The following is a 16959-nucleotide window of genomic DNA, read 5'->3' as shown; positions in this document are numbered from 1 at the left end:
TGGTATTTAACCTTACACATATTTTCTGATGAAAAGATCATCATCATCATCATCATCATCATCATTTAATTGTAGCCTTTAGCCTATTCAATGGCACCATTAATGTGCTATATGCTACAGGGTGTGATCAACGTCAGAAAAATGTGCCACAAATATTCAGCACTGTGCTCGCCAGCAGATGGTGCATTCCACAGATTTTTATGAATAGCTGCTCGCTCGTGACAGTGGCAAGGCGGAGTTTCTTATGTTGTCGAATCAAATTGCCTAATTCACAACACACTGGGCAGCTTAGAACGGGAAGCGCAGTATACCAAGGAGTAGCATCGGATGAGAGCAATTGGAAACGAAGACCACGGTCAACATATTACATGAACTAGAACAGTCATTTTAAAAGGTATAAATTCCATCCAAATAGAATTTTTCAAAATGATGGGCTGCACAGAAATTATTACAATGTGTCTTCAGTCTGCAAAGCATGACCACATAAGGCAACAACAAGAGCTCCAGCAGAAGAACCAAAATCAAGGAATCTCTATTTTCCAAGATGTAAGTAGCACGTCAACATTCCAAATGAATGGAAACGTTTTTACATGGTGCATGTCACTTATATTCCTCTGGATGATTTTGTCAATGGTAGGCTACTATGCAGTGTGAAATTATGCCAAACGTTTAAAGATGCTGAGGTCGACATCAAAAAGTATTCTATTCTAATTGTAATTCATTGGTCGAACCAAAACGTCCTACTGTAGCCTATATATATATATATATATATATATATATATATAGAGAGAGAGAGAGAGAGAGAGAGAGAGAGAGAGAGAGGCAGAGGCTATTTATATGTGTTAACGGTTTAATTGCCGGTGATAGTGATAAGAGAGGTGAGTGGGGCTGAAAGCCCATTTAGTGCGTGAAATAATCAGTTGTTGACTGTATAACGCTTTCTCACAGCATTCTGCCAACACATTGCTTTGAATAATGTTCTTGTTATTGTTCAATTGTTATTCTGTCTGTCAGCATTAATGACGGGTCCGTTATTTTACCATCTAATTCGCATGGTCATATTACAAGGGTCATGACATTGGTTGTAGAAGGGATAGGGGTATTATTAATTTCAGGCTCATCATTGAAAGATTCTTACAAAATGTTCTTATATTGTCATTTTTGTAATATTGTTCTTGTTTGTATTATTATGCATTGCATGAATAAATGAACATTGTATGCATACCGTGTTTTCCTAACCTGCTTCAAGGTTGCTTAGGGGCACCCTGCCTAATTGCCTCCACATTTGGAACTGGATATGTTACTCTATAGCAGTCTAATAATGCTGACTATTGATGTTCAAAATTATACTGTAAAATGTACAAAATAGCCCTTGATACAGCAGCAAGACGCACTTTTACAGGTTTAGCTAGACATATTTGCCATTAATAATTTGCATAACACTGTACACCATTAACCTCCAAGTCTCCGTTCCACATAAAACCAGTGAATCGACCCCACACACTTTAGAGCACTCAGGAGACTGTGCAGTGTTGAGGGTCGGCTGACAATGGATGCGTTTTGAAATAAAATAGGTGATTTTACATGATAATTGGTGCATACATAGGCTATTTCTTTGTTACATAATGATAAACGTAGTAAGCAGAAAAAAGATAATACTGTAAGTAACCAACAACCCTCTTACAGATCAGTTTAAGACGTTCCTCCAACCAGATATAAATAGAATTTGCAAATTGAATTTAAATAGGTAATTGGCCAGTGAAGGGAGCACAAGTGCAGTGAGTGCACATTAAAGAATGAAATGCAATTAACCCCCATCCACTGAGTCCATCACAGCATGCTGCATCATCTCCAAAAAGAGGAAACATTTCAATCTATTTCTATGGTTAGTAGATGTTAATCTTTACAGAATGCATCATGCACAATAGGTAGTTTGCATTCAAAGAAAAATCAGCCCTCCTCATCAAACTACTTATATTCAACACTGTTGCCAAAATCTACCTTTTCAGTCAAATAAGGCATTTGAAGCCACATCCCACACAGTGCACTTGGCTGAACAACAGTTGAGTTGAATGACACATGTTGTCATTGCTTAATCAACACAGTCACTCTAGAGCTCGTAATGCCTGGTTGCAGTGGTTGTTTTCCCTCTCTCCATTCCCTCTGATTGAATGAGGGAACAGTGGTGCACTCTTTCCATCAATGTACATGTATTGCAGTGAAAGAGTCTTTATTTATGCTGCCTCCTTCTCAACAGACTCATTAGAGCTTAGTAAGACTCACTGTCAGCCACGTTGTGTAACCAGTTTTTTTCCCACTCAAAAAGATTCTCTCTTTATGTAATAAAGGGGGTTGTATACTGACTGTGTACTGGTTGGTTCAATGGGTTTTCAGAGCTGAGTGTTAATGTACAGATGTACCAGCTTCAAGGCATTTCACCATGTTTTCTCTTTAAACTGATGGGTTTTTAATTTTAAGCTGCTGGGGAGAAGGGCTCATGTTATTCGTTATGAAATACTAATCCTACCATAGGAGATACCTTTAGTTCATTCAGTGCACCTGCTGGAGTTTTATTGGCCTGGTTAGGGCTCAGCATGACAGGCTGATAGTCCTCCCTGTGGAATTCTCCGGGAGTTGGTATAAATCAGCCTGTTATGCCATAGACCCCTCAAGATGGAGTCTAAATGACTTGAGCAAGGCAACTCAATGGCATCATCTTCATTCTCATCCTCATCCTCATCATTGTAAGGCCAAATGTCTCATACTATCATCACCATCATCAGTTGTATTATGGTGACAATAGGTGAACAGTACAGGTGAATCTCCGCCTCAGGGGTTCAGCATTCAAGCCTGTTCATAGCCGGTATCTAATATCCTGAATTTGTTCCTCCAATTTGCAAGCTTCCAGTAGGCATCTGAAACCAGTTCTGTGGGATGCTTACATTGACATTTCTGTTGTTTAGAAATAATTGAGCACTGTAAAACAGCTAGGGCTGTTATACATTGTTGCCCATATAAGGGGCTTCAGTAATTGTGGAGCAATCTTTCCTGAGGTAGTGATTTACTGTTGGGTGCTGTATATCTCACTCACAAGGTGTGATGCTGTTTTAAAAATGGACTGGCAGCAGTGCATGTCTGGGTTACACACCACAGTGTGTTGATAGGTGGCCGTTATGGATATGATTGCAAAGCTCCGTTCTGGCAACACAGGGACTTAGCCAACCTTTGGACTGTAGGACCTTGAGAAGATTTAGTAGAGATTGGATGCACATGGAGTGTTTAAAAAAATATGGTGGTGAATTGCACTCACTAGCAACTGATACTCACTTAACACTTTATTGTGTGAAAGATCCTAATGGTAGCTGAATGTTTTAATGTTAGATGATGATGACGATGATGACATACTACAGTTATGTCACAGTCAAATGAGAATTTTAAAGGGAAGCTAAAGTCATGGAACATTGTGATCGTAGTTTTGGGCCAAATTAGACATTTTAGAAAGAAAGATAAAAAAAATTGTCTGGCCAATCACCAACTTACCCCTGAGCTGCATAAGTGTCAAACATAAATGTCACCATTTCATTTCCTGAGATAACATCTCTCAGATATTAAAATGCTTGCGGATATTACAGCCCTTCTTAAATGTTCTCTTGTGCACAAATAGGCAGCAGAATGCCAAAACATTTATTAGATACGGTGGTTTATTATGCATGTTCCCTGCTTCATAAATAGAGCATTACTGTAGGCTGCCTGGCATGCTTGTCCAATCTCCTACCTTGATACAGTACACAACCAATTTTCTTCCATTTTAGTGACATGTTTCCTGCTTGGCTCACTATATGGATATTCAAAGCTTTTAACATTAACAATGTAATTGCATGAATTGTTCAAATGCATTTGTTTTCTTTTTCTTTCTAGATATTTCGCCGTGCAGACAAAAATGGTGAGTAGAAAAATGCTACTAAACAGTAATAAAATGGCAATAGACTATAGTATTTGACATCATGACATTCCAAATGACCGTCTTGCATGAACTGTGTGTGAACAAGCCTTTAAAGTGTTAATCTGTCTCTTGTCATGAGTTATTTCTAGCAAAAATAGAAAATATGATTGAAAAACATTTCAACATTTTTGACCATTGACAAAGTAAAAATAAACTATGTTTAACTGTGCAGTAACTCTTCTTCATCTAATTAATGATTGAAATTCATAATTAATTGATTGGGGCTTTCCCTGCCATAATCCAGGAAGTAATTGTATGATAAAGCATGTGACTCTGGTTTTAAAGCAGGAAATTAGTGAGTGTGACTTTGAGAGACTGGCTTGATTGCAATCTAAGGCCTAAGGGAATGCACACAGGCCTTGTTAATCAGACACAAGGTCCTTATCTAATCAGTTTGGCCCTGAGCTCTCTTAGACTTATGAATGAAACCTTGCAGCGTTGGCAAAGGGCTATGCCAACAGAATCATATCTCTGTAACATTAGGAAGGACAGGACTAGTCATACAGTATCGAGATGGATTGAGTGGATCCTCTTTTCTCACTGTAGGATGATCTTCTTTTCATATTTTCATCGGAGAACTGAACAACCACAACATCCCAGCTTGAGGGATATTTTCTCTGACTTTGTTAGTGTATAGAATATTCATCTCATCATTTGATATGTGGCTTATGCTCCAGCCAGCTCTAACAGACAAAACCTTACAAATACACATGACAAACCTACTGGATGAAAACACAGCACAAGCCAACCATAACATCACATCTATTCCCCCCTAAAAACTAATTTAGATCAGTTTCTAATGAATTAGATTTATCTGGGTTTGAAACAGACTTTATTCAGCATCCTTGCTAAACTCCTGGGGAAACATGTTTGAGCATTTAGCTTTCGGAAATTACAGTGACAAATAGGCATTTGTGTTTCCTGTCAATTCTTTATTCATGCATTGCATCCGAGTGCAATTGAATGTGAAATGTAATAAGGACCGTGATTAATGCATATAAGCGCTCTGGACAGCTTCCTCTTGAACAGTTTTATATAAGAGTGTGTTAATGATGCAACAATGCATGCCCACATGAGCAGAGGTCGCCCAAGGCCGATTACAGCTCTCACATGGACGCATGCCTCTTCTACGACATGCAACCTTATTTTGCCAGTGTCGAAGATGAGCTGTTGTGTAGAAGATGAGCTGTTGTGTAGAAGATGAGCTGTTGTGTAGAAGATGAGCTGTTGTGTAGAAGATGAGCTGCTGTGTAGGAGATGCAGGAGATGAACTTTCCTCCACAAGAAAAGATTAACTTGTTCCTAAAAGATTTGTGCCTTCTGTCAGTGACCATTTAGTTCTGTGAAAAAATTAGAAAGGCAGAAGGTGGGATCTTGGAGGGATTGAATCACTACAGAGTGGGGAAACCAGATCTGTGGCTTGGCAAAGGGGTTGTGGGTGGGATACATTGATGATCATACCACCTATTTGTTTTTGTTGAATACATCTTTTAGCTCCAAGCTTCTCACCCTGGATTTAGTTTTGCTTTCTAAAAACATCAAAAGTTTTTTTACACGCTATAAAAATAAAAACTCAAGTCTAGGCCTATGTGTGTGATTTTGCAGTAGTTATCTTCAATTTGCAGCATAGCCCTCCATGGTTTTCATCTAACTCGCTCGAGTCATGCACCCTGGAGGAAAATGACTCCCTCCAAGAAGTACTGAGTGGGCTGTCATGATACGCTTTGAGCACTGCAGATTTAACACATAATGAGAGCTGGCCACTTGCCATAGCAGAGTCCATCTCTCTATGCTATGGTAATAAATAATATACCATCTTAAAGAGCTTAACGATATTGTGTCTCCTCCGCTTGGTCTATTTGAATGTGTGTCTTTAAAAGTGTTTAACACACCAAGGTCCACTTTTGCTGGGTAGTTGAATTAGGATATGATAAAGTCAGTCAAGAAAAACACCTTGGTTAGTTGACACCTTGACATCTATTTATCTTTCAAAACATATTTTCAAGGGGATTCAATGGGAAGTACAGGAGTAGAAACTAAGACAGAGGTGAAAGACATGCAATGTGCCATGTTCAACTTGCGATGAGCTTTCATTAACAATAGATGCTAGCCTGATCATATTTGCACTCTAGCCCTACAGTATCTGTATTGTATTGCTTGCGTAATGTGCAATCTGGACCATGATGTGCCTCAATATTCAGGTATGTGATTGGATGTGGAACTAGCACAATGCAAAGCATATGGGAGTGAAACTTGCATATGGGAATGAGCTGAAAGCAGAACAGTTTGTACTTGCCGTTGTTTATATGTCTATCTCACAGTATGACTTTGGTCAAACCTTTTACGACAGTCAGAGTAGCTACTAACAGATCAGTCATTATTTAACATGGTCCTAGCTAGCTGAGGTCTGTTGGCTGGTGGCTTCCTATCTCTCTCAGAGCTCAATCTCGGAGGGACTCAGGGCTTGTCCTCAGCAGAGACTGAGATAGATCTCATTAATCCACAGTCAGGCTGCCAGTGAGCTCTGACTGCTCTAACCACCCCAGACTCCCAGTCCCCCTGGGGCCCCATAGGCTCAGCACTGAGCCACAAGCATGACTTATCATAGGCATACTGCTCTTAACTTCCCCTTACAGAGAAATGTTTTTGACACATGGCTGCAAATCCAGTGTCGTAGAATGAGGATCGTCTCATAAATAAATCACAATATTGTATACAGTGATGTATAAACACTTTTCACAGGTGAAAGACTGGACTATAGTCATCTGAACCTACGTAAATGTGATTGCTTTGAATGTCATGCACTCAGATATCTTAAATCAACACTACATGGCATCCATATCAATGGATAGAATGAGAGAATTGTGACAGCCAGAATCATTGCATATGTCAGTTTCACAAGAAAACTTTTTGAAAACTCTTTGAACTAAATATCGGCTAGAGAAAGGGTGACCATTGACAACAGGAGTTTTTATGTAAAAATCTGAGAATTTGAGTTATATAAAATAATTGGAATACAGCCAGGGAGGAAATAGAAAAAAAATTACGTACAGGCGCATCCACAATGTACCATATTAAAGTCAAGATTTACTGTATAGATATTCTTGTAATTAATTTGAACCAAGAGTAATTTGGTTCTATTACAGGCTGACCCTTTACCATGCCATACTCCCTCAAAAGAGCATGGTTCGGGTGGTGTGACAGTATGAAAAACAATTTGTAGTTGGCCAGGTAGTTTTCATGTGTTCCCCTTTTCCCTCTTAGATGACGGCAAGCTGTCCCTGGAGGAGTTCCAGTCCTACTTTGCAGATGGGATCCTCACTGCAGAGCAGATGCAGGAGCTATACTACTCCATTGACAGGCAGCAGAGAGAGTAAGTGCATTTACCGTTGAGACATCTCTCCCTCAATCGCCATCTGTAGCTCCTCCTGCCACACAGGGGATGTGTCTACACTTCAAAGGAGGATGTGTCAATATTTAATCAAGGGCCTAGAATCTAGAGCACAAGCCCTAACCTAACTAGGGCAATTACCAGAATGTGTACTGTACATGCACAAGGGGTGAAATCTACAGTAAAGTATACAGTACCTACATAATTACTAAACTGATGTATTGGTAATACTGTGTATAGATATTTGAAAATAGAAATATGGTTTTACTTTGTAAAATGTGCTCTTATAAAACAAATTACTGCACGCACCTGCAAACACACACACACACACACACACACACACACACACACACACACACACACACACACACACACACACACACACACACACACACACACACACACACAGATCCCCACATGGTCCAACCTGATAGCTTCTCCAGCGTCCTGATTCCCAATCAACACCTCCTTGTATCTCCAGGGAAACTAATAAATGATAACATGGCAGCCTCCCCAGAAATGGCTGACATTATAGAGCTTTGATAAGAACATTTCAGACCCATAATCCTCCCAGATTCCATTAACCAGATTTTTGTCCTCTTCCCCTTCACCACTTTCTCTCCCTCTTAGCAACCTAGACACGGACAAACTCTCAGGTAATTCTCTCCCTACTCTCAGATACTGTGCCGTAAACCTGTCACTCAAGGCTTTTACTCCAGTTCTCTGTCTTGAAGTTGGATTTGAAATGTCCATAGGCCATAGCAATGTACCAAACTCATCCTGGCTTGTGCATGCCTCACAGACTGGAATGATGCAGCAATTCAATGTTATTGCCCACTTTGACAGACCTATTCTCACCAGTTTTGGCACTGGCTGGTGGCTACTGCTGCAATGTTGCTCTAATAGTTCCTCTCTCAAGGTATTACAGCCTGATAGGAAAAACACCTGCAGTCAGAAGCACAAATCTGTAGATGATATTAAAAGTATACCTGACAAGTATAACTTTGTATCCTCCAGAATACTTCTCTCCACACCTGGGTGAATATCTGAACGTCCTGTCTGCTCTGGAGAAGCTGAACGTCGCCATCTTGAAGGCCATGGACAAAACCAAAGAGGTTGATGGCAATTTCTATCCCAAATTTTTCCCGAATGCCACTTTTTCCCACCAGGATTTTGGGTAGGCTTTTGTTTGTGGCAGGGCTGTCAGTTTGAAATCCCCTTTGAAGTCTTTAGAGATCTCTCAGCTGTGACGGTGCTATGACAGAATGGAGAGTGGATGTGCTCGGCTAGGTCCTCCACTCTTCTCTGTTTCTACACACTGACACTGCGTTTTGAAACAAGGGCTGAAAGACCTCTACAGGGAGCCCTTGCTAACACTCAGCCATAACCCTGACTTTAGGTTGGCTTCATCGTTGGCTTTTAAGTCAAATGTGGTGTCAGGGCACACAGTATTCTCTGTTGGGTTGATACTGTCAAATAAGTATTTAAAGGGGTGAGTCCCCCAGATAATCATATAGTATGTTGTTACTCACCATTTCAAATTTGGTTTGACTATTTCTTTTTATTGTGTACAGGCAAGACCATTGATTCAGCTAATTATGTTCTGTCACATCTATTAACCTGCTTTGAACCCTCTTGACAGCACTGTCTTTTAAAGTCTCACCTCCCATGTTAACAAGGTCCCTCTCAATGGAGGTCTTTGGAGGCCTCTGTCGTAGTACTGGTAGTTCATCTGAATAGGTTTCATTTACACAGTATCAGGGTTGAATCAATGACTGACAGCACATAAAAGCTACAGAACTGTGTTCATAGTCAGAACTTTCCCTTCCAAATCCACATAACACTTCAAAGAATCATACACTGTTATGAAACACGTTAACAAGAGCACTGGAAATCAAACATTTTTGACACGCACAGCAGAGCAGTGGTAATTTGGTGAGATCTATATCAAGGATTAAAGTACTAGCTTGTGAAATGCATAGCACATACACTCACAAACACTTTATTGATTGGCATTAACAGGGCCCAAAGTGTGCCAAGAAAACATTCCCCACACCATTACACCATCTCCACCATGAGAAGGTGTACAGGTGTTCCTAATAACATGCGTGGTGGGTGTACATACAGAGGCTGACTGAAGCTCTGCTTGGCTCTAATGAGATTGCTTTGAGCTCCACGTTCAGCTCAACATCAAAGAACCACTGTTAAAACATAATCAATACCACTGCTTACACGTCATCGATCTCACCTATCCCTTTGTGACAGGCTTCGGCAAATAATTTTAAAGTATTTCACTTTGACAAGAGAACAAACTTGTAAGAGGACTGTGAAAGGGTTTAGACAACTGCAGAAGGATGCAGAGGGAACAAGAATGATTGTTCCACGATATGGTATGCTGCCTCTCTTCCCATCCCCTCCCCTTCCCATTTACCTCCACGATTTGGGTATTGCTGTGATGATAGTCTGTGTGTGTGTGTGTGTGTGTGTGTGTGTGTGTGTGTGTGTGTGTGTGTGTGTGTGTGTGTGTGTGTTTGTATGTGTGTGTGTGTGTGTGTGTGTGTGTGTGTGTGTGTGTGTGTGTGTGTGTGTATCTCCAGATAGAGATTGTTGTCTGATCTGTGTGTGGAGGGGTGACATGACAATAACCACTGCTGACATGAACCCGCCAGCACTTCAACTGTATGACGTCAGACATCCTCTAGATGGTAGAACTGCACCACAGCAACACAGCTGTTTATCATGTCTCTCGCTATATACTGTACAGTACAGCATCTATCTCTTCCACCATTCCTCCCTATCTCCCCTCTTTCTCTTGCTCAATATCTTCATATCTTTCCCTATATCTCTCTCTCTACTTCTTTGTATCTCTCCCAACCCTTCACCCCTCCCTTTCTCTCTTTTTCCTTCTCTATTCTCCATCTATCTCTCTCTATCTCTTTTGTGTTTAGTTATTAATCTGCCGATGGTCTGTTTAAAAAAAATAAAATAATCAAAGATCAGTTGTATTCAATTCTAGACTGGGATCAGCTTGCCCCCCCCCCCAGTCCTAACCTTGACTACTGCTGATTCAAAGACAAAACTGGTCCTGGAGCAGTGCTTGAGGAAAACATCCATTATAGCTCAGTAGTGTTGCAAACCAGTACCCGCTCGAGTCACTGAGGTGAAGGTGAAAATATGCATGTCTCCAAAGGGCATGCTGTTGATAGCATTTCATCAAATTAAAAATGTTAAGCTCTCAACAATCTAGAACATGTACTGTATAAACAGGAACATATATTTTATCTATGAGGAGCCACAATTAAATATAATTATTTTCTCTCTTCCAGTAGAGTGCTGAGATAAAAAGAATAAATCAACTATTCTCTGGAGTTGTTGTAGATATTCTGTCAAGAAGAGAAAGGGAAAGGAATAAAAAAGAGAATAGTGTTCATTACTCATAATGCAATATATAATATGCTGTGATGGATTAGAGAATAAAAAACATCAAATAAACCAATTCCACGGGTTCAATAAAATAATAATAATAACTTTAAACTTGAATTTATTAAACTCTGTATCATAGCTCCAAAATGGGGGTTCTCAGCATCCACACAAATGTAACAGGCAAGAAAGCACAACAGACTTTCACAGATACTGAAAGAGAAAAGGATAAGTGCAGTGAGAGATACAAGCATTAGGCTACAGTATCATAAACAATACCAACAGTAATCCCACACCATTACCTTAATACATAGTACCTTACATACTATTACGTGTCTAATTAAGTCTTAACATTCAATGAAAACACTGATGATGTTCTGTGTGTCCCCCCCCCCATCAGGAGTACCAGAGCTCGTCGGTGTTGGGTCAGTTTGTGACACGTTTCCTGCTGCGGGAGACCTCCACTCAGCTGCACTCCCTGCAGTCATCACTAGACTGCGCTATGGAGGCAGTGGACGAGCAGAGCTGCACTGGCAGGTACTGCAGCCACACCTTGATGATATACACTCACCGGCCACTTTATTATGTACACCTTGCTAGTACCGGGTTGGACCCCCTTTTGCCTTCAGAGCTGCCTTAATTCTTTGTGGCATAGATTCAACAAGGTGCTGGAAACATTCCTCAGAGATTTTGGTCCATATTGACATGATAGCGTCACGCAGTTGCTGCAGATTTGTCGGCTGCACATCCATGATGCGAATCTCCCGTTCCACCACATCCCAAAGGTGCTCTATTGGATTGAGATCTGGTGACTGTGGAGGCCATTGGAGTACAGTGAACACATTGTCATGTTCAAGAAACCAGTTTGAGATGATGTGAGCTTTGTGATATGGCACGTTAACCTGCTGGAAGTAGCCATCAGAAGATGGGTACACTGTGGTCATAAAGGGATGGACATGGTCAGCAACAATACTCAGGTAGGCTGTGGCATTTAAACAATGCTCAATTGGTACTAAGGGGCCCAAAGTATGCCAAGAAATATCCTCCACACCATTACACTACCACCAACAACCTTTGAGTTACTGTTGCCTTTCTATCATCTCGAACCAGTCTGGCCATTCTCCTCTGACCTCTGGCATCAACAAGGCATTTTCGCCCAGAGAACTACCGCTCACTGGATATTTTCTCTTTTTCTGACCATTCTCTGTAAACCCTAGAGATGGTTGTGCGTGAAAATCCCAGTAGATCGGCAGTTTCTGAAATACTCAGACCAGCCCGTCTGGCACCAACAACCATGCCACGTTCAAAGTCACTTAAATCACCTTTCTTCCCCATTCTGATGCTCAGTTTGAACTTCAGCAGGTCGTCTTGACCATGTCTACATGCCTAAATGCATTGAGTTTCTGCCATGTGATTGGCTGATTAGATATTTGCGTTAATAAGCAGTTGAACAGGTGTACCTAATAAAGTGTCTGCTGAGTGTATATGAAACTGGACTCTTCTCTCGATATGTTGATGACCCCTTGATCCCAATCCCAGTCAATCAGGCTATGGAAGCTAATGAGGATGATGATGACGATGATGATGATGATCATAAAGAGGAGGAGGAGGGTAAAGATAGTGATGATAGCTTTTGGCAATGCTATTGTTATTGATGATGATGATGATACTGATGATGATGATGAGGATGATGATGACTACAACAATGATGATGTTGAGGATTATGATGATAATGATGATGATGACAACAACAACAGTAATGTTGATAATAGGGATTCCTGTGTCTTCTGCAGGAAGATGATGAAGAAGCCAGAAGATCTCTCCATCCAGAGGATGAGCAAACGCCCAGGCCGTCGGATCCAGAAGAACATGTGTCTATCTCCCACAGACCCCTACTCTGGCATGCTCACTACAGGTCTATACACTGACCATTGTTTGGCTTTTATTCTCAGTGCCAGTATCACATTTTAGTCTTGTGGCAATGTGTGTGTTATAGATGATATACTGTACCGTATATGAACTCTCATTCTGTTTCCTTGGTCAGGGGTCAGTGTGGAGCCAGACAACCACTGGAGTTCTCAGATCAACCGTCTGCAGCAACTTATAGACAAGCTGGAATATGAGGTATAGTACGAGGTTCACTGGTCGTTAGCTGAAATATGAGATACAGTATGATGTTCACTGGTTGTTAGCAGGAGTATGACATACAGTATGATGTTCACTGGTTGTTAGCAGGAGTATAAGATACAGTATGATGTTCACTGGTTGTCAGCAGGAGTATGAGGTGGTGTAGCCACCTACTCAGCTCAGTAGGGGTTGTATTAGCATGTAGAGGCATGACAATGGATACAGTGTCCCATATATTGACTGATTCATTGGTGCTCAGGAGACACTCATTTGACAACTGAGCCACTCTTCCTGTGATATGAGATGCAGAGTGGAGATACAAGGACCATCAACTGAAATGTCAACACTTATCTTACTTGAGAAGCTAGAACACACTGCACAACCTTTCACGAGGCTACATTCAATGGGTCGGTGTTAATATCAGGAAGATAGCTATCCTTTTCATATGGAGGGCAATGCTTTGTGACAAACTGTACTGTATCTAGGCAATACTTGCCAGATTTGGTGCAAGTATTTGGTGCAAGAATACGTGCTAGATTTGGCCTGTTTCCCTGCTGAAGCTTGTTCTGCTCATGACTAACTGAAATATTTATGCTTCCATTTGCAGAGTCCACATCTTGAACCTCTCAAAGAGGACACGTTAGCGGGCACCTATAATTCCGTGAGTCCAACCATCTTTTTTAAATTGAGAAAGGTTTAAGGTTGATTGATATCACTGTGTAGATGCATTTCAGCTACTGCAAAAGGAAATACATCATTTTAATCATCTTAAAGTTTTTAAGACTATAATGACAAACCAATTGACCACACCTGTAGTCCTTACGGACTACTGCTTTGAACGTTAGTCCCTAGTACCAAATTCTTAATTGACTAATCAAAGGCAATGATCGGATCTTCATGGTCCATGGTATAAAAATGGCTAAAGGTTACCTGAAAATATCAATGGGTGAGTTTCTCGAAAGCTTTGTCGCACTAAGATTGTCTTTACCTAAATCACCAAATTTGGACTGGAAAAGATTTTATTGTGACAAAACTTTTGGGAAACTCACCTTAGATTAACTGCTGATTGAGAGGCAAGGAGGCAACCAGAAGACATTATAGCCACTGGTCTGAAACATGCATTCTCTAACTCCCCACCAGAACATTTTGCTGGTCCAGAGACAGATGTCCGTGAAGGAGAGAGACGTGGAGGAGTTCCAGCAGGCTCTGAAGATCTACACGGATGCCACAACCAGCCAGACCAACAATCTGCAGTGAGTCACTAGTCTCTTATCTGATCCAGCTAAAACAGGCTAAGAAGACAATCAGGGGTCAATTAAAAAATGTGCTGTTGGTTTCCCTAAGTGTTTAAAACTGTGATGCAGACTCTACTTGAGCTAGCAAAGTATTCATAAGAAATCATCCCACAGTGTGTCCATCCAGACGCTTCAAGAGAGATCCTGCTTCATTATGTACGAGTTCTGGCAGGACCGTCTCTCCTGGATGAGGTAGGCTTTTTTGGTGTGATGTAGCACCCATTTTAACCCTTTTAAAAGGCCAGTTGTGTATTTTCCATTTCAAGAGATACATTGTAATGGTCATGAAAGTCATTAAAGCAATTTCAACTATCCGCAGAATTGGATGATTTGGTATAGTCTATGAGGCCATGATTTGGTATAGTCAGAATTCTCTGAAATGACTATTGTGTCTTTCATTTTGATAACATGCGGTTTTATAGCCAAAAGACTTGAAATTGTGCGGACATTTGTAGGGATATTGCAATGCTATTGGGCGTTGCAGTGATACAAGGCCTTATGTGATACAGCCTTATAGACCGCACACTGACTGCTCTGTCCCACTCCCTTCCTCCCTCAGCTACCTGCAGTCGTCCATTAGTAAGACTTTCCAGCGCTGCATCATCAATGTACTAGAGGACCCTGAGATGATATCCACCATGCTCCTCCCAGGTGGGTGCAGTATAGAGGAAAGGAATGTGGTTAAAGTCACAATCTGTGAGCCGAAAAACAATACAAAAACAAAGTTCTCTGGGGCTATGGGGGCTATACTGTACTTGTGCTAGATCTATGGGGGCTATACTGTACTTGTGCTAGATCTATGGGGGCTATACTGTACTTGTGCTAGATCTATGGGGGCTATACTGTACTTGTGCTAGATCTATGGGGGCTATACTGTACTTGTGCTAGATCTATGGGGGCTATACTGTACTTGTGCTAGATCTATGGGGGCTATACTGTACTTGTGCTAGATCTATGGGGGCTATACTGTACTTGTGCTAGATCTATGGGGGCTATACTGTACTTGTGCTAGATCTTGCTGCGTCCCTTACTGTATATCTTCATGTCAATGTCTGTCTTTGTTGGCTTGTTAGATGATTGATCTTGAATTATGTCTCAATTTTTACAGCCTCCTGGTGGATTATGAACAATAACTGACAAAAGTAACATTTCCTCAAAACGATGATATTCAAAGATTCTAATAAGATGAGGAGGAAAAGGAGAAGATATTTTGCCTAATTTTACTGTTTATACTGGTATGCTTTATTTATTATTGGATACCCAGGACTATTTCCTAGACAATATTCTGTGTTTTACTGTATATCATTATTTGAAAACAAAAAATGAACTTATGCACGACTTAATGATGATTGCCTAGTTACATCTGTAAACTAAACTGACATTGTCTTTTAGAGAGAGATGGAGTTTGGCAATATCACAATAATTGTTGTTATTGGAATCCATAACATTATCCTCTAAGCATTTTTTTTCCAGTGCATTCTTTAGATGCATTTACATATCTTGTCTGGTTTTAGATGTGTAAATGGGCAAAAAACAATATTTGCATGAATTTGAGTCACAATGCTAGTTTGTTTTCTTCAAAACATCATTGTATACTGTTGTTGATAGCACCTGTGAGACTTGCTTTAACATCTCGTTATGTACCATGTGAGTTACCTCTAATATGCAGCAGACCTGGGTCAAATAGTATTTAAAATCATTCAAATATGAGTGTTTGTTTGAGCCTGCCTGGAGTGTCAGATGGGTTTGTACTTTTGGTTTCCATTGGTTCCATTACACCAGGCAAACTCAATCAAGCACGGCCAAGTATATGAAATGATCTCAAATGCTATTTGAACCCAGGTACATATCAGTGATGATCATTCTTCATAATTCATTATTTAACAAAAAAGCCAGAAAGGTAAAGTGACCAGGATGTCCCCATACCTGTTGTTTTGTGCAATGTTGACCCCTAGCTCCTACAAAAAAAAGGTACACTTACAAATATTGTGAATTTTAAAAGATGGTTCTTCGATAGAATGTAGTCACAGATTGTTTGGTTTACACCTAACCCTGACTTGGATAAACCTGATCTTTATCATCCTTATGTCAGTCTTGCACTTTAGTTTTTTGTGGGCCTCCTAGTTCAAATGAAATAATGGACCTATATTCCAAGATGATCAATACATCTTCTGTTTTAATAAAAATAATGCTGAGTGAGTGAATAGCAAAATATATTCAAGTTAGAAGATATCACCAATGTGTAATCTAAAGTCTAGTGAAACAAGACTTGATGAGAAGACATATCAACGCAGATGAAGTATTGAACCTCAGCTACGACAAAACATCTACAGCCATTAACATTAACAAGCACTTTTTTCATGGGACAGAATTATTTTATGGTGAGAGCCAATGCTACCAACATTATATTTTGTGTACAGAACAGAACAATATCAGCATCATATTTTGAACAGTTTTTTGAGTAATAACTTATAAATGTCTATGGTAAGAATCTTTAGGTAATGAAACTTATGGCAATTGTTATTGAACACCAGTAGATAATGTGATATGATAACAGATTCTGCGTGTTGATGATGTAAAATGGGGATGAATGAATGTGTCCAATCAATCTCCTCTGTAGCTGTTCAACTGTCATTCAAATTCTTTTTCAAATCAATGTTGATAATTATGTCAATGTTCATTTTTGGCATGGAATAAAGTTCATTACTTGATTCTTCTGCGTC

General features: G+C 40.2%; 1 protein-coding gene across 1 annotated transcript; it reads left to right on the top strand.

Moving 5' to 3' along the window:
* Positions 1 to 426: 426 nt before the first annotated feature.
* LOC310807753 (N-terminal EF-hand calcium-binding protein 1-like) lies at positions 427 to 16794 on the top strand (the record flags this gene model as incomplete). Its single annotated transcript, XM_083674347.1, has 13 exons — positions 427 to 546; positions 3919 to 3943; positions 7268 to 7376; positions 8025 to 8050; positions 8412 to 8509; positions 11215 to 11351; positions 12608 to 12729; positions 12859 to 12938; positions 13549 to 13602; positions 14082 to 14194; positions 14351 to 14428; positions 14796 to 14887; positions 15345 to 16794. The coding sequence occupies 13 exons, from the start codon at positions 427 to 429 to the stop codon at positions 15371 to 15373; spliced, it is 1083 nt and encodes a 360-aa protein (XP_083530473.1). The 3' UTR covers positions 15374 to 16794.
* Positions 16795 to 16959: the final 165 nt, after the last annotated feature.

The sequence above is a fragment of the Argentina silus genome (assembly GCF_951799395.1).
Source record: "Argentina silus genome assembly, chromosome: 8".
Classification (NCBI taxonomy): Eukaryota; Metazoa; Chordata; class Actinopteri; order Argentiniformes; family Argentinidae; genus Argentina; species Argentina silus.
This window is presented reverse-complemented; position numbering and strand designations above follow the sequence as displayed.